The 25,799-nt window shown below is 41.9% G+C and overlaps 1 protein-coding gene across 4 annotated transcripts in view; it reads right to left on the bottom strand.

Annotated features, from left to right (window-relative positions):
- LOC137657816 (uncharacterized) overlaps positions 1 to 25,799 on the bottom strand; it is a 514,523-nt gene that overhangs the window by 317,557 nt on the left and 171,167 nt on the right. For all 4 annotated transcript variants that reach the window (XM_068392347.1, XM_068392350.1, XM_068392348.1 and 1 more), the window contains exons 8-9: positions 11,675 to 11,869; positions 11,360 to 11,478 (exon numbers count right to left, since the gene is read on the bottom strand). In XM_068392347.1, the coding sequence (XP_068248448.1) occupies positions 11,360 to 11,478; positions 11,675 to 11,869 (314 nt within the window). The remainder of the gene's footprint in view (positions 1 to 11,359; positions 11,479 to 11,674; positions 11,870 to 25,799) is intronic.

The following is a 25,799-nucleotide window of genomic DNA, read 5'->3' as shown; positions in this document are numbered from 1 at the left end:
GCAGAAACTCGTGTGTCAACCAAGTGTGACCAATACGGAGACGACAAAGAGACGTCTCCCATTTTCGGGGCATCATATTATACCTCCAAGGAGATATGTCATTTGTTATCTCTCGCATTTTATTGCCATCTTGACTATCCCATTGCTGTTGCCATTTATTGCAAACCAATTTCTTGATGTCAGGTAAGAAATCATTACAGGGAATGGGATACCTTCTTGGCAGCAACTCGGATGCAGCCTCCTTAGCCAGTGAATCTGCCTTCTCATTCCCGGACACACCTACATGTGCTGGAACCCAACAAAATTGAACTGTTATACCTCTCCGTCCAATAATGAAAAGCCATTCTAAAATCTTTAAAACTAGAGGGTTATTAGAATTAAAAACTTCCATAGCTTGAAGGACACTCCTTGCATCACTAAAAATTGTAAAATTACCCTCCTTCTCCAATGCTATTTTCTCAATAGCGGTTAATATGCCATACAGTTCGGCAGTAAATATGGAAGCGGTCAGAGGAAGTGCACCTCTACAATTAAAACCACTACTATGTACTCCAAATCCAACGCCAGCATCAGATTTGGAGCCATCAGTATAGATAAAAGTTGATCCTCTATGTTCTTTAACATGTTCATTAAAAAGAGACCTGGCTTCTAGGTCTGACATATTCTTCTTATCTCCAATAAAATATTTACAAAAAGATATCTCTGGTAACTTCCATGGAGGCGTTGATGATACCTTGAATGTAAGTACCTTATTTCTAATTATATCCAGACTATTTAATAATCGTTTCACCCGAAAGCCATAAGGTTGAGGAGATTTTGGGTGCAACTCAAAGTATGATGCGTGTCTTACAAGGTTTGCAGTCTGAAAGGCTAGACAGTTAGGGAGTCTTTGCAATCTAAACCAATACCAAAGAATGGAAGACATTCGGTAAAGGTCTAGAGGTAACTCTCCAGCATCAACAAGGAGACTTGGGATAGGCGAGGTTTTAAAAGCTCCAGTAGACAATTTAATACCTGCATGATGTATCGAGTCTAATATTTTCAACCGGCTTGGGGTGGCTGAAGAATATACCTCACAACCATAACTAATTTTGGAAAAAATCAAGGCCTTGTATAATTTTAAAATAGTATTGCGGTCTGCCCCCCACGATGTATGGGACAATACTTTTAAGATATTCAGAGCTTCAACACATTTAGCTTTCAATGCTTTTAAGTGAGAAACCCATGTAAGCCTACAATCAAATATCAAACCTAAAAATTTAGCTTCTCTTGCACATGGTATCCGTTGACCTTTAATGTATATATCCGGGTCTGGATGTACTCCCCGGATACGACAAAAATGGACAATGGTAGTTTTACTTGTCGAGAACTTAAATCCATTCATGTCAGCCCACTGGATAATTTTATCAATAGAGAGTTGGATTTTTCTCTCAACCATTGCCATTCTAGTGCCACCAAATGATATTGAGAGATCATCCACAAATAATGTTGAGAGAACATCCTGGGGAATGGCTGAGGATATCCCACTAATTGCTAGTGCAAATAGGGTTACACTCAGCACACTACCCTGAGGAACTCCTTCTTCCTGGCACTTACTCTCTGATAGAGTTTCCCCCACTCTCACTTGAAAAACTCTACGTGAAAGAAATGCCTGAATAAATGGTGGCAGCTCTCCTCTCAATCCCAATTCATGAATGGTTTTAAGAATACCATATCTCCATGTGGTATCATATGCCTTTTCAAGGTCAAAAAATACTGTAACATGGTGCTGTTTGGAAGCAAAGGCTTCACAAATAGAAGACTCAAGTCGTATCAACACATCAGTCGTTGAGTGCATTTTTCGGAATCTACATTGATTCGGTGATAAAATACCTTTCTTTTCAAGGTACCATATCAGCCTTGCATTGACCATCTTCTCCATGATTTTACATAAACAAGATGTCAATGCAATAAGACGATAGTTTGCTGCTAAAAACTTGTCTTTACCGGGTTTTAAAAAGGCTAAAATAATGGCTAGTTCCCAAACACTTGGGTAACTATGATCATGCCATATTCTATTAATAATGCTTAAAATAAATAGCTTTGTATTAAAATGTACATGTCTAATCATTGCATATGGAATTCCATCGGGTCCAGGGGCTGTATCATTGCAATGAGCAAGTGCGGAATCAAATTCTCTTTCAGTGAAAGGAGAATTATAAGACTCTTCCCTTCTTGTTGCAAAATTTAAAATTTTCTTTTCTTCAGTGCTCCTATACTGGTGACCAGGGGCTCCTTCACACTTGCTGGATACATTTGAAAAATGATTAGCCAGGGCATTGCTAACTTCATTTGCTTCAGTTACATACTGGCCATTCACCTTCAACACTGGTGGTGGGTTGGGGGTGAATTTGCCAGCTATCTTTTTTACTTTCCTCCACACAGAAGATGGTGGTGTTCTACTGTTAATGGAGGAAACAAAAGACATACATGACTGGCGCCTTGCTTCTTTCATGGCACGACGGAACTGTGCTCTACATTTCTTGTACATAATTAAATTCTCATCAGTTCTGCGTCTACGCAATCGTGTTAGAGATCTTCTTGTGGCTCTGTGGAGTGCAGTTAGTTCTGAAGACCACCACGGGACTGGTCGTCGTTTGAATAACCCTGTTGTTTTGGGAATTGAATTGACTCCTGCTGTATGAAGAGTTCCATTCAGTAGGTCTATGGCATCATCAACACTTTCAAACTGTTCTGCTCTCCCTTCGATTTCACTTAGCTCACAAAATTTAACCCAGTCTGCCTTGTCTAGATTCCAACGTGGCGATCTTTGCAAAGGCGGACCCTTGTTGGTGTTTATAATGATTGGTGCATGATCACTAGTATGCCAATCATCTAATGTCCTCCAATCAAAATCAAGAAGGCAGTTAGAGCTTGCAACTGAAAGGTCAATGCATGACAAAGTACCTGTCTGAACATGGAAGTGTGTGGGCTCTCCTATATTAAGGAGTCCCACATCCTCATTCTCCACAATTGATGAGATAATATTGCCCCTTGTGTTGGCTAAAATATCACCCCATAAAGGATGTCTACCATTCATATCTCCCAGTAAGAGAAATGGTTGAGGGAGTTGATGAATGACTTCTGCTAAATCATCATATAAAATATTATCATTTGGAGGCAAGTAGAGAGAGCATATTGTATATTTTCTTCCTATATCAATTTGTACAGCCACTGCCTGCAGTGTTGTACATATAGACATAGGTATTTGGGGAACATCTCGAAGAATGTACATGAGACTTCCACCATGGCTCCCTGATATATGATTATATGGTGTTCTATAGCTAACATACTCTCGAGGACTAGGAGTGTTAGCATCGAGCATACTTTCCTGTAGACATACAATTATGGGTGAATGTTCATGAATTAGGAGCTTAAGTTCTTCAAATTTCACCCTTAAACCCTGACAGTTCCATTGCAAAATTGAGGAGAAAACTATGGATTATTTCTGGAAGACATCTTGGATGAGGTCTTCCCATTAGCAGTTTTTAATCTAACATTATTACTTGTAGGTTTCTTCAGAGATGGTCTTGTTATGTTGGGTTTTACGTTGGAGTTTTTCTTTGTATGTTTTTTATATATATTTGACGTCATAATTCTAGTATTTCTTATGGAAGGGGGTGAGAGAGATGGAGGTCTCTCTCTTTTACGATTAATAGGTTGCGAGTTACCAGGTTTTTGTACTTTCCCCACTACAGGTACACCTGATAACTTTGTGTCAGGTGGAATCTCCATTAAATCAGGCAAGGATATGGCCTGGGAGAGGTCAGTACTATCCTTTGTAATGGGGGACAAAGGTTTGATAGTGGTGGGCAATGTTTTTTTGTTGATACTCAATGATAAATCTTTAGGAGGAGATGTTCTTGTCTTATGCAGCACTTTATCAATAGATGGTGAATTCCTTTTTCGAGAACTACCTACAGTAGTAGGTGGGTGAGATGATTCCCGAGGAACTTTTTCTCCTGTCTTTGCATAAGTATTAGATTTATTTAATAATCTCTTGGCATGCCCCACGCTTACATGTTCAATAATTGATTTATTGAGGGCAGCCTCATCTAACTTATAAAACTGGCAGCTCCTATCATTAGATTTATGATTAGAGCTGCAGTTTAAGCACCTTGCCTCAAGTGTACAATCCCCATGGTAAATACTGGAGCAGGTATTACAAATTTTTTCATTATTGCAAACTTTGGAAGGATGTCCAAATTTAAAGCAATTATAACATTGCAGTGGCTTCTGCTTAAAAGGTTGAACTCTGATCCTTTCGTTTTCTATGTCTATGTGGAAAGGTACATCAGCATCCTGGAAAGTAAGAACAATCATTGATGTTCCAGGTACTTTATGTACTTTCCACACTGATAGAGGGCACATAGCCAATATCACCTCTTCAGTAAATTCATACAGATCCCTATTAAAAACCATTCCCCTTCCATAGCTAAAGTTTAGATGGGGTTTGATGTCCAATTTTATATCATCATTTACTGTCTTCAAATTAGACAGTATAACAGACTGTGTGTATGACTTGGCCTTTATCATGAAACTTTTCTTCCCGAATCGAGATATATCTCCAGGTGCGATCGTACCTACCTTCCTCTGAAGAAATTTGCAGATCTTGAAATAATTTTCCGTACCTCCTACAGATTGAGCAAGAAGCCACATTGGTGGTTTTGGCTTTCTTTGGGATGGCATATCTGCCTCTATATCTTTATCAGCCCAGTCTGCTGGTCTTTAGGTGCCCCATCACACAGAGCACCATTAACACTCATATTACCTACTTTAATATCAACAATGTTACAGCTTGCATTAAATGCTTCCTCATGACAATTAAATAATAACCAAGATTCCCAATTATCATCTTGAAGTTTCATTCTAATTTCTTTTAATGATCCGTAACACTCAAATATTTTATGTAGCACATCATAATTAGCTTCTAAAGGGATTTGGGTAACGTGCAGGACATTCAGTTTTCCTGTGTTGCCCAAATTACCCTTTTTCCGAATGTTTAAAGAACGGTCCTTTTTAGTTCCTACGTCGTCAACGGAGTTTTCTTTAAATGAATTGCCAGAGGTCGTCAACAGTGCCGGGGGCGAGTCAGCATATCCAGGGGAGGTGGGTTCATTCTCACAAGAATCCATCAGAATAAAGAAAAGAGAAGAGTGATTTTTTGAATAGTTTGATTTACCTGCTTGAGAACATTAAGGCATCACATGTTGGGAAGGAAATTTGCACTCTCCACTACCAGCACAGTGAGAGTATACTTCCCAGATGGTCCACTCCATACCCTACCCGAAGGATAGCATCAAAACAGATATAGAGGCACAGGTGTAAGCTGAACCCGCCTGTTAGGACTGAGACCAAGAAACTATGGAATCATCCTCCCCATATCTGTAATGACGGGCTTCCGGCCAGAAGCCGAGAGTCCTACCCCAAGCATTGGATCCCCCTGGATTCCGAAGACCCAACACTTGAGAATAGTTCCGCCAAAAAGGTCCAAACCATCTTCAGGATGGCTGAGATCATCCAATACTCTCACATATAGCTTTGAGCACAAACACCTCCCAACCGTGACACCTTTCACATTCATCAAAGCAGGCAGCAATACCGGATGTAGAAACATCCGCCCAAGTGGCAATAACAGATGTAGAAACATCCATGCCATAAAGAGAAAAAAAAAAAAGATAGTAAACATACATATATATGTAAAAATATACACATATACCTGTACATATGGAAAATTTTATTCATAGGGTTGGGACAGCATCATGAAAGAGAGTTTATAATATTAGGAGAAGGTTGAAGCAATATAAAGAGGAAGAAAAAGATAAGAAAGAGAGAAATTTAGATTCGAACTGGGGGAGCAATTTCCCCAAGTTCGAGAGCTCTCTTGCCCGTCACCAAGTTTAAGCACGGGAATAGAATGCCGTGCTGAAGCTCAATGACTTCATCAAGGCATTCTCTCATTAAGAGGGGGGGTGACCAAGAGCCCTGAAACATCTGATGTGTGGAGTAACCCCCCATCCACTCAGAGACACGTCTGTATGAATTGTCACTTGTGGAGGTGGGAATTGAAGAGGAACCGATTTGGAGAGGTTCTTCGGTTCGGACCATGGGTGTAGTCTCATTTTCAAGACAAGAGGGGATCTTCGAGACCTTGTCTCTTAAAGGTACTGTAGCTCTCTTTCTCCAAACTCAATTGATGTCTTTGAGTTTGGCTTTTAATAGGCGATCTGTTACTGAAGCGAATTGGAGAAGGCCGAGGATTCTTTCTAAGGCTCTTCTGGACACCTGTTTGTGTTTGAGAAAATTCTTGATCTTGGAAGCTATTTCTCTTACCTTTTTGGAAGGGAGAGACAGCTTGTGCTTTGAAAGGTCCCACTGAATGCCTAACCATTCGAAGTGGTCTGATGGTTGTAGGCGGGACTTTTGGAGATTGACCCGACATCCCAGGTTGGCGAGAAAACAAAGTACTTTCTTCGTAGCTCTGTTGCATTCCAGGGCCGACCGAGCCCAAATGAGCCAATCGTCCAGATAAGCAATGATCTGTATCCCTTGGTTCCTGAGTTGTTCTAACACTGTCTCTCCTAGTTTCGTGAAGGCCGAAAGGCATGACTTTGAACGCAAAGGCTTTCCTGCCTAGACGGAAACCTAGGTAAGGAGAGAAGTTTCGAGCTATTGGTACATGATAATAGGCATCGGTAAGATCGATAGAGGTGGACAGGCCCCACGGGGAAGTAAGGTCCGTACCTGAGAGATAGTCAACATCCGGAACTTGTCGCAAAGGATGCAAGAATTTAGCTTTGACACGTCCAGGACCACTCTCAATGCCGACGAGCCTTTCTTCGGAACTGTGAACAGGCGGCCTTGGAACTTCAGCGATCGAACCCGTTTGATTGCTTTTTTCTTGAGTAACTCTGTGGTGTACTCTCTCAGGATGGTAGTGGGTTTCTGGAAGAAGGTCACTGGTGGAGGAGGAGAACCTTGTGACCATTTCCACCCCAAACCTTTGGAGATTATGCTGTGAGCCCACGGACTGAAGGTCCAATGGTCTCGAAAGTGGTAAAGTCTCCCCCCTACCGAGACTACATCATTGCGAGGGAGTGAATCTAGGTCCTTTCCCTCCCCGAGCACCCCTTGTCCTACGTCCGCCTCGTTGGCGGAACTGTCCTCTACCCCTGTAGCTACCTCTCTGGTGTCCACGAAAGGAACCTGAGGGTTCGTAGCTAGGGTTGTATGCAGGCGAGGACATCCAAACGGGGTTGGGTTGTGTACCTGGGGGAGCAGTGAGGTAGACCACCTGTTGAGGGGGATTCGGTTGCAGAGACGTCGAAGCAGAGGGAGACTGTGATGACGAGTGGGTAACGGACGATTGATGGTAGTGACCCCGGTTCCTCTTGTAAGGGGTAAATCTCTGTTTCTTCTTGAAGAAAGCTTGCTTTTGGGCTTCGACCTTCCTTTTGGCGGTGAGGCCCCACCTCACTTGCAAATTTTGGTTTGCTCTCGCAGCGTCTTGTAGAACCTTGTTCACCTCCTCCTGAGGAAAGAGGGTTTTACCCCAGCAGGGGGAAGCTATCAGCCTGTTCGGTTCATGTCTGATCGAATCCTCAGATAGAACGTATTTCCTGCAACTAACCCGAGCCGAACAAAACTCGTGTAGGTTGATTTGGAAGGACAGAGACAGGTTCTTCGTGAATATCCGAAACAAGGTCTCAGCCGGATAAAGCGAGGCTAGAGACTCCACGGCGGTAATGGAGTGGAGAGACCTAGCTAACCTATTCTGTGCCTCAAACTCAGTCTTGAGAAGATTTTCCGGTAATTTGGGAAGCTTCTCGGAAAACAGATTAGAGGCGCAGTCTGGGTCTAACTTCCCTACTGTGAAAGTAGAGGAAGCATCGTCCCAGATAGTAGAGGTACTCGGGATGAGCATGGAGGTAAGGTCCGTCTCTTCAAGAGCCGGCATGGCAGATCCTTCTTTGACAGCTTGAAAAGTAAGACCTGCCACTTTATCCGTAATAGGTAAGGTAATAATGGGAGCAGTTGTAAATATGGTGTAGGCCCCTTTGTGTGGGGTGAGCTTGGAATTAGCGCACCCCCAGTTCGACAACGTCCTGGCCCAGAGAGCTTGGGCCTGCTCTTTAGGAAATATTACTGTTTCCTTCGGTACCTTGTCCAACCTAACCAAGGCATGTTCTTTCAAACGGACGAAGCCGTTGAATGGGAATTCTAGTCCCGGAGGGTAAAATTCTAGGTCCTCTAGAGGGTGGGTGCCTATGCCCTCCAGAGTTATGGCACCATCTATATATGGAGCATGTAAGGCAAACCTCCATGGGTTGTTTTTATCGAAGGGGGGTAACTTCGATGCGTCTGGGGCTGAAGGAGGAGGCATCTGAGTTCCTGAACGGATCAGATTCGCCACCATATCTTTGAGCTCCGTCATAGCTCCTTGGTTTGCCCTAGAATGTTGTTGTATCTACTCTTTAACAATATCCCTGATCAGGTCGGCGGATAAGGAGGGATCCCGAGCACGATCCGCTGACGAAGCCGCGGACTTCGTCTTTTTAGTAGTCACGGTTTTAGGTAAAGTAATATGAACATCAGGATCCTTTGAGGGTCCAGGGACCGGTGACACAGATAATGGCAAAGCTGAAGGCTTAAGGATACGTAGTGGCTTCACCTTGGGTCGTACAGGAACGGAGGGATCCCGAGGAGAAGCCGTAGGCTTATCAAAGCCATAAAAGGAAGAAGTAGAGGAAGGAGTGAGAGATGAAAGGGGGTCCACCAACTCATCACCACCTACCTGCTCATCCATGGGTTCGACGTCCAAATCTAGAGAGGACGCGTCCTCCGTCAATAAAGCTTCTTCTTCCGTTGGAATGGTTGCTCTAACCGCCTCAATTAACGGGGCCGCTATCTCCGGTGAAACTACCGCAGTAGTAGAGCCTGGGAATAAGCGAGAGGCCATGTCTCCATCGAGGAGATAGGGTGCGCCAGACGGAGCATTCCTCCCAAAGCCTGACACCCACGGACGGAGAGCAGCTCTTGCCTCCCGGAGAGATTCATCATCAGCCTGAAAGAGGTGAGGGGATTAATGATGAAGCAATAAGCGATATATATATATATATATATATATATATAAAGAACCAATTAATTCATCGTAAAGGATACCAAAAGGAACAAACTAGAACCAACTTACATCATCGTTCAGGAGTAGGGATGACAGCTCGTAGCAGAGCGTGCATGACTCCGGGAACCATACCAAGTAGGGGGCTTGTCCAGGTTCCCGAGAGAAGGATATGGCGCAATGTGCATGAGAGCGGCATAGGTCATGGCCCAGGGGATCATTAAAAGCAGCGGGGCAGCCCTTGGCAGCACAGCGGACCTTCTGTAAAAGAAAGGAGACATAAGTCTGGATGTTCCTTGAGACTCTGGTCAGTGAACAGATGAATCAATAGAAATAGATAACATTAATTATGTGTGCCTAATATGGTTCTATAATTGTTAGCTAGAGCTACAAATTAATATATTAAAGTCCAGTAACCACGTAACATGTAACTATAAACCTCATCGGTAAAATAATGTTACCCCGGTTCTGAACGTCTGAGTGATCTCCGGTGAAACCGGAGATCCGTAATAATGACATCGTGAACATCAGTGGTAAGATAATGTTAACCTCAATGCTGAACGACTGTGATCTCCGGTGAAGCCGGAGATCCGGTGAAAAAGGACCGTAATAATGAAATTGTGATTAATCATGAAAAAGGTTCGTGTACATAAGGCCGAAGCCGGAGTCTGAGTGCCGGGTTTCACCGTTGCACTGCAAATATCTGACTAGTTTCCAACTCAATGAGTATCCATTATAGCGGAGTATAACTCAAGGCGGAGAGGGTGAACGTTCCGAAGAGAACGGAACACGGGTGGCGGCATAAAGCGAGCCCAAAGTAATGACTCATACACGAACGGAACCTATTAATAATGCTAGCTATATTAACAGTAACCACATCAATAAAATGTAAATAACATCAAACGTAATATCATAAACCCGTAGAAGAAGAGGGGGAAGGGATAACTCGTGATTGTATAACACGGAAAACGGAAATCCACCTCTTCTTACTCGAGATTAAAAAAAAAACGAAAGAAAGGGTAACTCGTAACTGTAGTAACAGAACATGAGAACTCCATGCTCACGCTCTCATGGTTACATTATAAAGAACCAAAAGCACACAATAATATGATATAAGAATAATAATAAAATTGTAATAACCAAGAACGAAGAATAACGACAGCGTAACAAATAAATATAAAGGTATAGTCTAAAAATGACCGCCTTCCGAGGCGGGTACTTAAACTATAACAAAGGCAAGAACGTTATTCTTCGTTCGTCCAAATTGGACTTGCTAGCAAAAAAAAAAATACCATAGTAAAAACAATAATAAAATAATGATAATAATAATGGTCATAAATCGTAAGTGATATAACCTAGATGACAGAGTACCAGATGGGCAATATTAACTTGAAATACCAGCGAAGCGAACAACGCCAAAATGGCTGCCAACACTGAGGAAGGCCAAGCCGCTCCCAAAATTAAAATCCATATTATTGGAAAGAGAACAAATGCCCGGTACTGAAAAAAAGCTGTCAAAACAAACTATGGTACTTAACATTGGTAAAGGTGAAGTAGCAGCGTCAGTCATGATGAATTAACGCCAAACACGGGAAAAAACACCGAAAGCACAATCAACACAAACACGCGAGCAAGTCAAAAACAGAAGGATGTCCTAGAGGGCGCGCGTGTTAGGTGTCGGTGGCGTGGTACAAGTGTGTTCTCTAGGGCCTCTATTACGGCCCTTCCCTTTAATGAAGGAATTATCTAAATGGAAGACAGCCTGTGAATAGTGGTTTTCACACGCCCCTGTTGTATACACGACACCCACAAGGTGCTCGCACGAGGGTAGTAACCTCTGCATTCCATGCTTTTATCTTTCTCTGGTATATTTGGAAGGTTTATATCAGAAAAGTGTAAAGAAGGACCTTTTCACCGGCCATCACAGGTCGCCCCAGAAAAATTAGTTATTGCTATGGTCCTACTGCATATAATTTTATAAACAAAAATCTTCATCATGATATGTTGCAACTCTTGTAAAACTAAAACATGAGAAAAAAAGACAACCAAAGTATATTCAAGCTGCTGTGGCATGTAACTTTGAGATGCTAATGGAATAACAAAAAAATATGAAGTAAAAAATATACTGTTATAAGAATAAAAACATCCCCATTTAGTAAATTAAGAAGAAATTAATAAATTTTCAAGACATAATTACAGTACCTCTGTTTTTTGTAGTTACTAATCTCCTCTTGAAGCAATGTGAAATTGTTAAATGCCGTGTCAAGTGTTGTTTTGAATTTGTTTGTAGCATCACGTAAAACATCACATATGGTCAAACCCTGAAGGAAATTAATTTAATGTTAATCATAACTGGTCCAGAAATAATTAAAAAATTTATAACATGCAAACAAAACTTTGTAACACCAAAGGTCTAAACAATAAGCAACAGGAAGATTTATAAAAACTTTTGATCGAAGTTCTTATGCAATGTATAGCATCATGTCTAAAAGTAAATTATAGTACTTATTCTCTTACCCTCAGTTTAATATGGTCAGCTTTTTCTGCATCCCTTTTGCACTTAACCCAAATTGCGACAGTTTCATCAGCACTGATGCATTCTACGAGCATCCCACGACAAGCGGCTACTGCAGATTCCCAGTAATTCCCACTGTATCTAAGGGCATCACTCCAAAGTACTAGCTTCTTATAAAGTGAAAGATTAACACTATCCTGTAGGTAACCAACAATATTTTTAAGCATATATGTAAAAAAATACAACTTCCACACACTGATTATACCCTTTTTTTTCAAATGAAGCTATACAACAAATATGCTGTAAAGGATTAATTTATTCCATGCTAGCAGTTACTGTACCATCAAGAGACCTAATTTAATAACTTTAAAAAAAGTGTAAAATAATAATTCAAATAACAAAACATGAGTATAAAATTTAAACACAACAAAGTTACGTATGGTATACACTATGGCAGGGGACACCAACCTGCGGCTCTTTAAAGTTACCTTTGCAACTCTTAATTATGTAGCACATGAGATTTCAAAATCTTATTAAATTTCAAAGGCATATTATAGGCATCTTTTTTATTGATTTTTATAAATATAAATTTAAATAGTTTCAAAAACTTACAATATTGAATAATTTTACATTTAAATCATCTTAAACCTGAACTTACAAGGAAAGGGAAATACTGTTTTTTGCCTTTTAGAAGAAGAGCATCATTTGGAAAAAGGCTTGCTTTGTTCGTCAGAGATTTTGAGAAAAGTGTTTGATCACTTCCCATCATTGAGGAAATATGACAAATTCAGAGATAATTTGTATCTTTTCTTAACTAATACAAACATGTAGCTATTTATATTGGATATTACTTTGGCAAAAGCTGGAAGGCAGCCATTAGATTTTAAGTGCGAGGTGGTAACCTTACCTAACTACAAATAGTGGGTAGGGTGTGGTTGGGGGCTACCCAGCCACCTATATCTCCTCACGGTTTAATGAACCACGTCACTTTTTGCTTGCAGACAGGACTTACTGGGGGACAGGTGATGGCAGGCCAATTTATATAAATAGCTACAGGTTTGTATTAGTTAGGGAAAAATACAAATTATCTCCAAATCTGTCATTTGTTCCCATACTAACAAACCTTCTGCTATTTATATTGGATGACTCACTCTTAGGAGGGTGGTACATCCAACTACTGGCTTAGTCACTGACCTGGGTTTCCCTAGTACAGTATTAGACTGTAATCGAGGGAAACCTTGAACCTCGCATATCAATACAAGTTAGTAAGATAGCGGCCTGAGGAACTAAAGTAGTTGTGAGAGATATCATAAGAACGTCTAGGTAAGAAGATGGTCTTAGTTAAAATAGGAGCCCTACACATAAAAAGACGTTTCCCAAGGCCTACCTCACAGGTGGTGGTGGGGACGTGTACGAGTATATGAAAAACACACTTGGTTACACAAGGGAAGTGGTTATTACCTGCAGAGGTTGAAGCCCGCTTTGCAAAGGGACCCATAGCGTTGTTCCTCAAAGGAGGGGAAGATGATGAAAGTAAAAGAGCCAGGCATACTTTTATTCATCCCATTCTCACCCCGGGGTTGCCAATGCTTTCAACCTTCTGCTATTTGTCTAACAAGGAGCACGAGGTTTTATTAAACCACTTATTGTGTCACCACCATAGGAGTGATAGCGAAAACGTATCGGGTCTTCTGTGGGTCAAGACTTGTAGGTAAGGTGAGGTGAAGCTTAGACATGTATCCACCCAACCAATAGCACGGTTTGTGTCACAAAGGAGCTGCTTGAAAACATCATGGACGGATTCTACCCTAAAACGTTCAGAGCTCTGGGTCACTTCTATGAGGAGGAGAGAGATTCTGTGATAAGGTACCGAGTGAAAGACAAACCATGGTTTAATGATGATTGTACACATGCTTATTTAGCGAAGCAGGAGACGTATCATCTTTAGATGGGTGACAGATTAGATTTGACTTGGAATAACTATATTCAGCTTAGAAGGTTATGCTCAGAGAGTTTATGCTTTAACAAAAAGGGAATACACTTTAACCATAAAAGAAACCCTTTCTGGTACAACCCAGAAACTTACCCTTAAATCTGCACTATTTGGTGTAGATGCAACAGGAAAAGGCAACCCTCTTGATGACTGATGTGTTTGACATTAAGCAAAGTAATGAGAAACTTGATCTTTCTCATTCATATTTTTCTGAGGCTAAACTAACTAGTTCAGCTTTTCTTTTTCCTGAAAATAAAGGTCTCTAGATGGACCTTGATACTTGAGGCAATGTAAACCCAAATGGCATTTTTTTTTTCTTTTTTATAAAGACTGCAGATTTCTTAGCTCCAAAGTTATGTGGTATTTTGCACAAGTAAGCAAGAAGAGGAGTTTCTAGCAAGTTTTGGAAAATTGGTAATATTACTCCACTTTATAAATGTGTTTGTAGCAGCTCAAGTCCATCTGATTACTGCACAATTTCAATAACTCCCATACTATCTAAAGTTTTTGAATGTTTTTTGGCAAACCATCTAAACAAGTTTGTTGTAAGTAATCATCTGTTTGCTAGTTTGCAATTTGGTTTTCATAAAGGTCTTGCAGCATGTGATGCCCTTTTTACAATCTCCAATACTATATAGAAATCTCTTGATTTTGGTCAGGATGTTTGTATGCTTAGCCCTGATTTTATTGCTGCCTTTGACCGTGTTAATCATGAGGCCATTGTTTTCAATTTCAAACAGTTGGATGTGGGTGGGTCTTTTCTCAGCATCATTGTTGAATTATTAAATAGATCACAAAACGTTGTTGTTGAGAGGCACCATAGTGAGTGTAAGAATGTGAAATCTTGTGTTCTTCAGGGTAGTGTTCTTAGTCCATTACTTTTAATACTATAAGCACATTACAAGCAGTTTGACCTAGAAAACAATCTTGTTGCATATGCCAATGATGCTACTCCCTTTGCATCAACTCCATCTCCCAAATATAGATCTGGGGTTGCTGAATCCCTTAATAGAGATACCCTGTTCACCAAAAATTAGTGCATGGTGCAAATTATGGGGCATGAGGTTGAATCCTAACAAAACTCAAAGAAAGATTGTAAGTACGTCATGGAGAGTTGTTCATCAACATCTGGATCTCAGCATTGATAATGTTTCTTTAAGGGGGTCTGCCAGCTAAAGCTGTTTTTTAAGAACAGGACTTTGACATTCATACCACTTAACAAGGTGACTTAGGAGATCTCCAAACAGCTTAGGATTTTTGCCTCTGACCATCGGTTTTGCGACGACAGGGCGTTTTATCATGAAAATGAGTGTTTTTCAAATTCTATCTCCTCCCTTGATAATTAATATTAAGATCTAGGATTACTGCCCTATAAAGACCTGATGAAGGGCTCCAATCAAATGAGTTTTTTTCTAGAAGTCATTTGTTTGCTAGATATGAATTTTTTTATTTTGGTAAAAAATAAATCCTAAAAATCAGGGGAAAAAAATAAAGGAAAAAATATGAAACAAAAATTGGAAAACGGGGCAACATTTGATTTTTGCAATGTCTTTCTGGGGTAACATTTGATTTTTGCAATGTCTTTCTAAGTTATATACCCAATTTCAATGCTATAATTTTAATACTAAGGGAGAAGATAGAATTTGAAGGTAAATAATTATAGTTTTGAGATAGTGGCATTCAAAATTTTTCCTTGTATTTTAACAAAGACAATATTAATATAACATGATTATTATCAATTTCATATTTCTTTTTGGATATTAATACCCCAAAACAAAGTTATTTATCAAAATCTAATAATAAAAGAAGATCCCTTTGCTCAATATCTTGCTTCTTTAGGTGAGACGGTCGATCCTTCATCATCTCTCTTCTTCACTAACTCCGCTAATATCCCCGGTATTACAACTTCTGAACTCTTATTAGAGCGAATTATCTTCTTCTTTATGTTAGTGAAATGTTGAAATTGTCTTTTCCTCTTTGGCATGATGAAATTCTTGCCGAAACCGAGAAAAACAGACGTAAAAATAAGTGAATGTCAGAGGTCAAACTCAAACGTGTACTCTCTATGAGGTTTGCTTTAGGACTGAAGGCCAAAAGGTGTAATTACCGTGTAATACTTTATATTGTGACTCATGGAATCTATACAGGTGCCATTGCTCGCAATTGGTTTTATATCAAAATATAATAATTTTCAAAATTTACGATAATAAAATACTGCATTTTCTTGTAAAGAACAATGGTTTTGGTTTATTGAGTTACTTTTACTGTAACTATGAAAGTAACAGGAATTTTGACAAATTTTTTTATACTCATTCTCCATTGCCATACAAAGCTCAGTGACTTTTTTCAGGATTTTGTGTTTTTTATTTATATACCTCCATATATTGGAATACCGGGCTCCTAACTCTGTATGACTGAAAATTTTAGGTGTGATTCTCGACAGCAAATTTGGTTTCAAGAAACACATTAGGTCTGTGTCTTTTTCAATTGCACAAAAAATTGGCTTATTGTGAAAGTCTTTTAAGATTTTCGGTGATCAATCTATTTTGAAGTGTTTTAATTCTTTCAATCTACCTTGTTTCGATTATTATTCTCGTGTCTGGTCTTCAGCTGCTGATTCTCATCTTAATTTGATGGACAGGAACTTATGGTCTATTAAATTTCTTATTCCTGATCTAGATATTAATCTCTGGCAGTGGTGTTCATATAGTTTGTCATGTATATTGAATAATATAATTCATAATTCTGACCATCCTCTACATTTACATCTTCCTGGACACTACCACCCTGTTTGTAATACTGTACTAGGTAAGCAGTTAATTCTAATAGTCAGGCTTTCTCCATCATGAGGCTTATTACGACAGAGTATTCTAAAAAAAATTTCCAGATGTAAACAAGTTGTGGAATGATCTTCCTAATTGGGTAGTTTAATTGGTAAAACTTAGAAAATTCAAACTTGCAGCAAATGTTTTCATGTTAAACAGGCAGACACAAGTATCCTTTTACAGTTTATATATGAAAGATCTGTTTTAATGTTATTACTGTTCTTAAAATATTTTATTCTAATTGTTCAATACTTCTCATATAATTTATTTATTTCCCTATTTCCTTCCCTCACTGGGCTATATTTCCCTGTTGGAGCCCTTGGGCTTATAACATCCTGCATTTTCAACTAGGGCTCTAGCTTTGCTAGAAATAATAATAATAATAATTATAATAATAATAATAAAATTGCAGCTACTGCCTTGCAATTGTGCTTTTCAGCAAAAGATTAGGCCCATTGCAAATAAGTTGGATTCTTGAGTCAAAGGTTAGGCCCTCCACCTATAACTGTGGCTGATGACTGCAAGAGATGCAATCATAAAACCTTCTGCCAAATTATTAATTATGCCTGATACTATAAGAAATTTTGATGTGGCTAGGGCATCCCCTGTAATTGACGCGTCAGGATCCCCCAAACTGGAGTGATAAATTGGTGAATGATACCACAGGGTTCACAATTGAAGTCAAAGAAGCTAGTGATAGTATGAAAGATCAGAGCAGGTACTTGGAATGTCGGAACACTAATAGGTAGATTGAGAGAGATAGTAGATGTGATGGAGAGGAGGAGGATATATATCCTGTGTGTGTAGAAGACACAATGGAAAGGAAATGGAACTAGAGAGATGGGAAATGGGAATAAGTTGTATTATACCGGGTCAGGAGCAGGAAGGAATGGAGATGGGGTTATAATAGGTAATAACTTACAGGAAAAAGTGGTAAAAGTAAAGAGAATAAATGATAGGCTATTCACGATTCCGATGATAATAGGGGGTCAGATAATAAGCATAATTTTGGCATACGCCCCTCAGATGGGTTGCCTAGAACAAGAAAAAAAAAATTTAGACAAGAAAATCCAGCAGCCATTAAAAGAGTAAAAAAGAAGAAAATGATAGGACCAGACATGAATGGAAGAGTGGGGAAGAAAGGAAATGGATATGAGGAGGTACATGAAGGCCTTGGGTTTAGAATTAGAAATGAAGATGGGGAGTATATATCAAAGATAGCTCAGAATTTTTAATTGGCATGTATGAACACCTGGTTTCAGAAGTGGGATAAACACCTGATATCCTAAGAAAGGGAAGAGTGAAAAGCCAAATAGATTACATACTGGTTGGAGGAGTTGATAAAAAGAATGTGATAAACTGTAAAGTGATTTTGGGGGTAGCACGTGTTAAACAACATACTTGTAATGATAGATTTTAAAATAAGAGGTAGAAAACCCAAGAAGAGAGAGAGGAGACCTAGAAATGACAAATTTAAAGTAATTTGTTCTTCCTAACGATACATACCTTGAGCTCTTTATTTGGGGAATATAATTTCGGAAAAATGGGAAGATTGGCCATAACACTTTTAGAGAGATGAAATGACCCCACTGCTAGTTAGTGAGGGGAGGGGAGGTAGTACCTGCTACCCCACTCGCACACACACCGTTGTTGTCTCATCACTTTTGATTGCAGGCAGGACTTGCAGGGGGTTAGGTGGTGGTGGGCCAAATTTGTATAAAGAGCTTACAGTTTGTATCGTTAGGAAAAATACGAATTACTTTAAATTTGTAATTTGTTCCAACACTATATACAAACCCTTTCGCTCTTTGTTAGGGAAAATTAACCCCTACAGTGGGTGGAAGTCCTAGCTAACTGGATGGCGTTTGACAAGGGGTTTTACCCCCTTCATGCTCTGCACATATAAGGGAGAAAACCCTGGCACCTTGCCGAACTTGCTTTAGCAGCCTGAGCAATCTGTGTGATTGTGTGATACTAGAAGTGTGACTAGTTTAGGTATGAATTCTCAGAAACATGAGAATCTTTGAACCAACCATCGACGTTACCAGATACCACCTCGCCAGGAGGTATGGGGATGCAACTAGTATATATTTCTATACAGGTTGCACAAGGGAAATGGTTTTACCTACAGACAGGGGTGGCCAGCTTGCAAAGCACCATATATGCTGTTCCCAAAGAGAGGGGAAGATGAAAGAAAAGACAGTAATTATCATCATTTACCACAGACTTAATTCTGGGTAACCTCTGCCCTCCACCATCTGCTACTTGTTCATCAAGGAGCCTGAAGTGTTTAAACCACTTGTTGTACAGGTAGTGGGTGGCGAAGGTCATTTGATGCTTCCACACACCCACTTCTAGGACCTGCATCACAAAGTAGTAGTTCTTGAACACTAGGGATGTACTTATGCCCCCCAGTGTCATGAGCTCTTTGTCTCCTCATCTGAGGAAAAGGATCAGGATTCAATGCTCGGTCCATGACCTTGAGAATCCATGCAGAGATCATGTTTATGGTGATCCTTCTCTTGATCTTCCCTGTGCTGACGAAGAGTGCTACCACTCGGGGGCAAGCTCATGAGGTTTTCATAAGGGAGCACATCAAGTTCCTCACTGGACAAAGTGGACAAAGTAGCACTTGATTTGGATCATTGGTTACATTATGAATACTCCCAACCTGGAAGGGCAAGAATCTAGTATCAGCTACTCCCAATTTTGAGTCTTGGCAATGGGAGATGTCGTAGGAAAGACGATGGAGTTCGCTGACTCTGTTGGCCAAGGCTAACGCAAGTAGGAGCCAGGTGAAGATCTGATGCCTGGCGTAATGGTTCATAGAGGGCACCCTTCAGAGACTGAAGGACACGAACCATGTTCCATGGAGGTGATCTAACTAACAACTAAGGACAGGTAAGCTTGAAACTCCGTATGAAGAGAGACAACTCCAACGAGGAGGAAATGTTAACTCCTTTCAGTCTAAAGGCAAGGTTCAATGGTGAGTGATAGCCTTTCACTGACGTGACTGAGAGGACCTTTTCCTCCAGGTGTACCAAGAACTCTGCTATTTCTGGAATAGTGGCATCGAGGGGAGAGATTCCCCTTTCCACGACACCAACCACAAGAGAGTCCACTTACCCTAGTAAACGGCAGCTGAAGATTGCGGGAGGTATACGGACATCCTTTTAGCAATGTTGCAAAAAACCTTTGTGTGTGAAGCGATGCTGGATGGTCTCCAGGTTTGAAGGTGTATGGATTCTCGGCCTTGTGGAAGATGTTCTCGTGTGGTTTTCTGAGTAGATATTGACGTGGAGGGAGTTCTCTCGGGACTTCTATCAGCAGCAAAAGGAGGTCTGGAAACCATTCCCCTTCTCATCAGGCAGAACGGGGGGAAAGGTGTAGATGTCGATGTTGTCCCACCATTGTTGGAATGCATTTTGCCAGATGCCCTGGGGATTCACAACTGGTGAACAGTAGAACAGAATTCTGTTGTTCAGTTACATCACAAACAGGTCCACTGTCGGGGAACCCCACAAAATCAGGACTTTGTTGGCTACTAGATAATTTAAAGACCACTCGGAATCCACTCAGTTGCTCTACTAAAGTTCTCCGCAAGCACAGTCCTTTTGCCAGGAATGAAGCGAGCAGATAGGTACACTAAGTTGCCGTCTGCCAATCTTAGCCTCTCCACTGCTAGATGGTAAAGGTGCTGCCAAAAGGTGCTACCTTGTTTGTTTAACGGGGTGTTGTCGCTCATCAACACCAATGAGTGAACTGCCAGGAACTGATAGAACTGCTGCAGAACTAAGAAAGCTGCTCTCATTTCTAGATGATTTATATGTTGGTACCTTAGGCACTCTGACCAGGGCCCAGAGGCTATGTGATGCAGCAAGTGGGCCCCCACCTTTCTCTGAACGCATCTGAAAAAGAGCATCAATTCCAGTGGAGGGACGAGAAGGTCAACCCCTCGGCAGACATTCTCTTCGGTCATCCACCATTTTAGGTCCATCCTCTGCTCGGGCCCGATGAGGATCAGTGCATGTGGAGAGTTCTTATGCTGAACCTACTTGGATTTTAGCTGCAATTGAAGAGACTGAATTCGTAGGTGGACATTGCGGACTAGACGTACCAAGGATGATAAGTGACCTACGAGATATTACCACTGCTGGGATGGTAAAGTATCTTGCTGAAGAAAGGGACTTGCCACCTTCTTCAGCCTCTAGATCCTGTCGTCTGAAGGGAAGATTTTCTGCAGGCTAGTGTTGATGATCATGCCTAGGTAAACCACTCTCTGTGATGGAAGCAGGGATGACCTCTCAAGATTTATCACAATCCCCAGATCGCGACAAAACGAAGAATCTGTCTCGATGTTGAGGAAGGGTAAGTGACCCAGTCTGTTAGGGTCAGTCAGTTGTCCAGTATCTTAAGAGACGAATGCCAATCCTGTGGGCCCAGGTTGACATTAGGGTGAAAACTCTTGTGAAAACCTGAAGTGCTATTGACAGACCAAAGGACAGCACCTTGGACTGGTATTGCTTGTCGTCATGGATGATCCTTAGATACTTCCTTGATGATGGGTGTACTGGGATCTGGAAGTATGCATCCTTGAGCTCCAATGTGCATATGTAGTCCTATGGTCTTACTGCTCGACTGACCATGTCTGCAGTCTGCATCCTGAACAGAGTCTGCTGAACAAACTTGTTCAGAGCCGAGAAGGCGATGATGGGTCTCCAACCTCCAGATGCCTTTTTCACAAAGAAGAGTCAACTGAAGAAACCTTGGGACTCATCAAGGACCTCTTGGAGAGCACCCTTCTCCAACAGGGTCAGGACTTCAGCCTGAGGGCCATTTCCTTCACGGATCGCTTCATGTAGGAGCTAGGTGGAACTGGACTCTGAGACAGCGGAGGGAGATATTGCCTGAATGGTATGCGATACCCTGAACAAATCACGGAGAGTGTCCAGGTCTCAGTCCTTGCTGCAGCCACCTCTGCCACCAGCATTGCAGGCATCCTCCCAACTGGTGGACAAGTGGGAGGATTGCCCTCCCTAGCAGGAGCAGCTTTGACTGCTACCTCTTCCTCTTTTGCCTCCTCTGTTGGATCTACTTATCTTCTGCTGCTTCCAGGCAGGAAATGTCTTCTTGGACAATGCCTTGGATGTGCCTGCACTCCTACTCCAAGTTTGTGGCCTGGACACCTGTAGTTTCCTAAGGTTAGGAGCCACTCTGAAGGACCTAGAGGTCATGGACCTCTGAATGATAGAATCTTGGCTCAGCTCCCTCTCGACGTCTTCTGAACTGAAGAGAGATGGAACCTCCAATGTCGACTTCCTAAGTCTCGTCACCTCTAACTTCAGAATTTATAGATGGAACTTTTCAATCACTGAGTCCCGTTGTCTGAGGATCAGGTTCGCTCAAAGGTTGACCATATGATGGGCAAGGAACTCTAAAGGTTCTGGTCTCTGATAAAATAAAAGTTGCCATAAACTTCCTGGTGCATTTATAGGATCAATCTTCAGTCCTAAAGAGATGATCCACCGACCCTAACCATAGGTCGAGCCAAGTTGACTGCAAGTCAAACCTTGCGACTTTCTCCATGTTAAGGGCGTCTGCTACGGAGGTGATTGAAAGGTTTGAGAGCTTGTTACAGGAAACCCCTCTAGTCATGGCTTCGATGGCTGGATCCAGAGGAAGGGTTGAGAGGGTTTCATCTGACAACTCGTCGTATCTCCTCTCCTCAAGGAGGTTTACTACCTGGAGGTGCCCTATTCCCAGATTTGTGAAGCCGACCCACGTGTAGGGCAAAAAACTTACTCACCTGCGGCATGACCTACCAAAAAAACTACCTCACGATGTTTAATAAAATGGAGATGTCACTGATATCTCAGCTCAACTAGAATAATCATTTTGGAAGGACATAAGCTTTCATATTATTTCTTATAGGATGCCTAGTTCGTCTTCTGCATATGGATGTACTCAAAGACTCGATAAAACCTTGAATCCATAGGTTACATTTCATCGGTATGTATTCTGTATGCCATACCTTTAGCACATTTTTTAAACCATGAAGACAGAAAACCATCACATGAATGAAACAAACCCTTTATAATAATTCACTTTTCTTCTTTTTTAATATTCTCATAAAGACAGCCAATACAAATATATAAATTGTACAAGAAAACAAGAAGTAAACGATTACATTTAATAATTTACGTGATACGTTGATTTCCCTCATTCACTTTGGACACAGTGCCCCTATATCGTGCAATAAGTGGTGATATTAAGATTAGTATCATATTTGTATAATATATTAGAATTTGGATTTGTGCTTTCAGCTGTTAAACACTTGTTATATTTTGTAAGAAGTCGCAGGAGCAATGATGAAATAGTCTTACAATGGGGTATCATACATTCCTCAGGAATTGACGGATTCATTTCAGTGGGCCCTAGTTAAATTCTCTTTTATGAGTTCATCTACACATCTTATGTTAATCTGATAATTGTTGTTTGTAGCAATATAATAGGATATGATTATGTCCTCCCCTACCACAGTTGACTATTTCTATCATGACTTCGTTCCTTGAATGAATTTGTACTTGTTGTTTTTTCTATATGTTGTATTGATAAAATATCTTTTAAATATATCTGTTAACATAGAATTTTAATTTCCTTATGATGAAAAGAGGATGTTATAATTTTTAAAGGTAAGGCTATGACAGTCATGAGATCCGCAAAAGATTGGGTTCTTTCTCCCCTACACGACAGGTATGTCCGCTGTCCAATTGGCCTCACGGATTTGTATAGGGAAAGAGACCAGTGGCATCTCCAGGTATTAAACCTCCTTGTCTCTGCTGGATAAATGGGGAAGGAAGAAGCTTCAAGGAGGAGCTGGCACATAGAGAACTTGAAGTGCTGGCAATCTATGAAAAGGTATTCTTCCTGGCCCCCTTCCCCCTTTTGACCAGGGCAAAGCTGCTCTGGTCTAGGGAGGTCTCTGGGTGGCATAGAGATGGTCTAAAACCGTGTCCTTACCTTCCTACGGAGCTACAGAAGGATTGTCCAAACTGTTGATGATTCTCATGCAGGTGAGCACCTACCAAAACACGGGGTCGGACTACCTCTGTTCGGCCTCAGAATACTTAGGACTGGCTGCTCTGGGAAGGTAGTCGTCATTTCCAGAACCATAGTCGTCATCCACCCACGAGCTCTCCCCCATAGGAGACCAGAGTGGGTCATAGTTGTCATTGTGATGTCTGGAAGACACCACCGACGTCATGAGATCCTCCATCGCCACCATCATTACTGTCAATGTTGAAGAACTGCGAGCCTTCTCCTGGATCTGAGACGAAGATCTAGTCACGCGGTTCTTAGAGACAATCTTTGTACTGTTGCTCTCCCTAGGGGAGGAAGGAACTCTGCCAGCAAGGAAGGTCTTGCGTTCTCCCTGCGCTTGAAGGAATCGGGAGTATCCTTTGGTGAAGAGACGGATGAAAGTTGATCCCGCACCAACGACGCAGAGCGTTGACCTGGGGTGGCGACCTTGATGGGAGACAGGCGGTAGGTTGACGTCAAGATCTCGAACACCCGCTTGTAAAGGGGGTGAAGGGCGTTCCACGGAGGGGTAATTAAGTTCTTCTGCTTTCTCTTTTTCTTAGTTGGCATCACCAGTGTCATCTCAAGTTGGGAAAAGTCTTGTTGCACCACTTCTGAGGCCCCAAAAGGGTTGCCCATCTTGGATTTGATTAGCGACAAAGTCATCGGGGGCTGATGTTCCTGGGATGTTAATGGAACCGCAGTCCTGTGCTTCGGATCGGATAGAGGAGCAGAGAACTTCAAAAGAATCAAAGTCTCCAACAGGATCTGGGGTGTACTAGTAGAGGCTGCTGGTACCTGCTTACATACAGGTGCAACACCGGCCACCAACAGGCCAATTGCTCTCACCAAGGTGTCAAATCAGGGAGAGTCCTTCTAGAAGGTCAGCACTGTAAAAGATATCTCGCTAAGAAGGCCATAGGTTGGAGATGGCCAACAGGGAGTCAGTGGCTTGGGCATCTTTATGGGAAAGAGCACTCTTTCCTGACCATAAGGGGACTAGCATGGTGTCTTGCTCTAGCTTGTTGGAGCAAGTTGGAGAATGAGAGGATCTGGGCAAATGCTTGACTGGATCCGGGCTGCATTCCTCTGTAGTGTTGCATGAGTGCAAGGGTCTGGAAGGTTACGCTCTGCTGGGCAATCATTTGCTGCTGGAAGATCGAGTGGTACAGGGCGATCATGCTGCGCTGGGTGGCTGACTGCTGACAGCTGGTCACAAACAACTGCTTTTCTGCCTGCAACTAGACGCTCATGAAATGATGTGGAAACACAAATAGGAATAGGATCACAAGCTGACATTGAAGACTTGGAAAAGGAAGCGTCGTGAATGCGGGCCGGTGGGTGATGATGGGTGATCATGTTAAGGAAGCCTGGATCGCGAAGAATCATGAGGAGCATAGTGCTGAGTGGGTGAGTCACGCACTGAAGTACGCTTACGAGCTGGAAACTGATTGTGCTCTGGAAGGCGATAGCGAGAAGAAGACTGGTCGCTCGCTGAAGCGTGGTGGGGAAGTGGGTCGAACCACCCGCTGAACCACTCCGGGACCTGGTAGAAAGAGATCTCTCTGGATCGCGGCGAGTGTTCTTGGCGATCCTTCTGTCTGCGCTGTGAGAAGAGGGTAGAGAGCGCAGGTGGCAAGGCACGGCCTGTCCTCTGACGATGAAGGCACTATGGTCTGGACTCCTCAGGGGGAGCACTGAGAACTCACACTCCCAAGCAGGAACAGGATGAGGTGAGGCTGGAGCGGGTCAAATTCACAGGGGGCAAGCAACATCAGATGGCCATCCATGCTCCCAGGGGCTAGAGAAAGCAGGGGCGAAGCCATTCACCTTCTCAAAGTCTCGTGGCGAAGTTCACTTCAGGGAGGACCTAACCCACAGACAGGGAAAGGTGACTCCCAAGAGAAAAAGGAACATGCCTCGGACTTTGCACCCGCTTCCGCAGACTGGGCGAAGTCAGAACAACGGTAAGCTCTTTTGTCGGTGGCTGGAAGTGCGACAGGCAAAGACGAAAAACTCTGGTCTGGAAAAACTACACCGGACACGGAAGCATTTAACTACTCTGGTAAGGAACCTTCAGAGCCCTTCGGAGGAAGATCCACGTCCACCTCTGAGGAAGCCGGTGTGTGCTTCCTCTCTGGTCCCACCTGCAGCAGCTCGAACAGGACTTCCTTCAATAGACCACCAGCAACACCAAGGGAAGGCCAAATCTGTAACAAATCATCGACA

Source organism: Palaemon carinicauda, chromosome 18 (assembly GCF_036898095.1).
Source record: "Palaemon carinicauda isolate YSFRI2023 chromosome 18, ASM3689809v2, whole genome shotgun sequence".
Taxonomy (NCBI): Eukaryota; Metazoa; Arthropoda; class Malacostraca; order Decapoda; family Palaemonidae; genus Palaemon; species Palaemon carinicauda.
The sequence above is the reverse complement of the archived record's forward strand: the minus strand, read 5'-3'. Positions and strand labels throughout refer to the sequence as shown.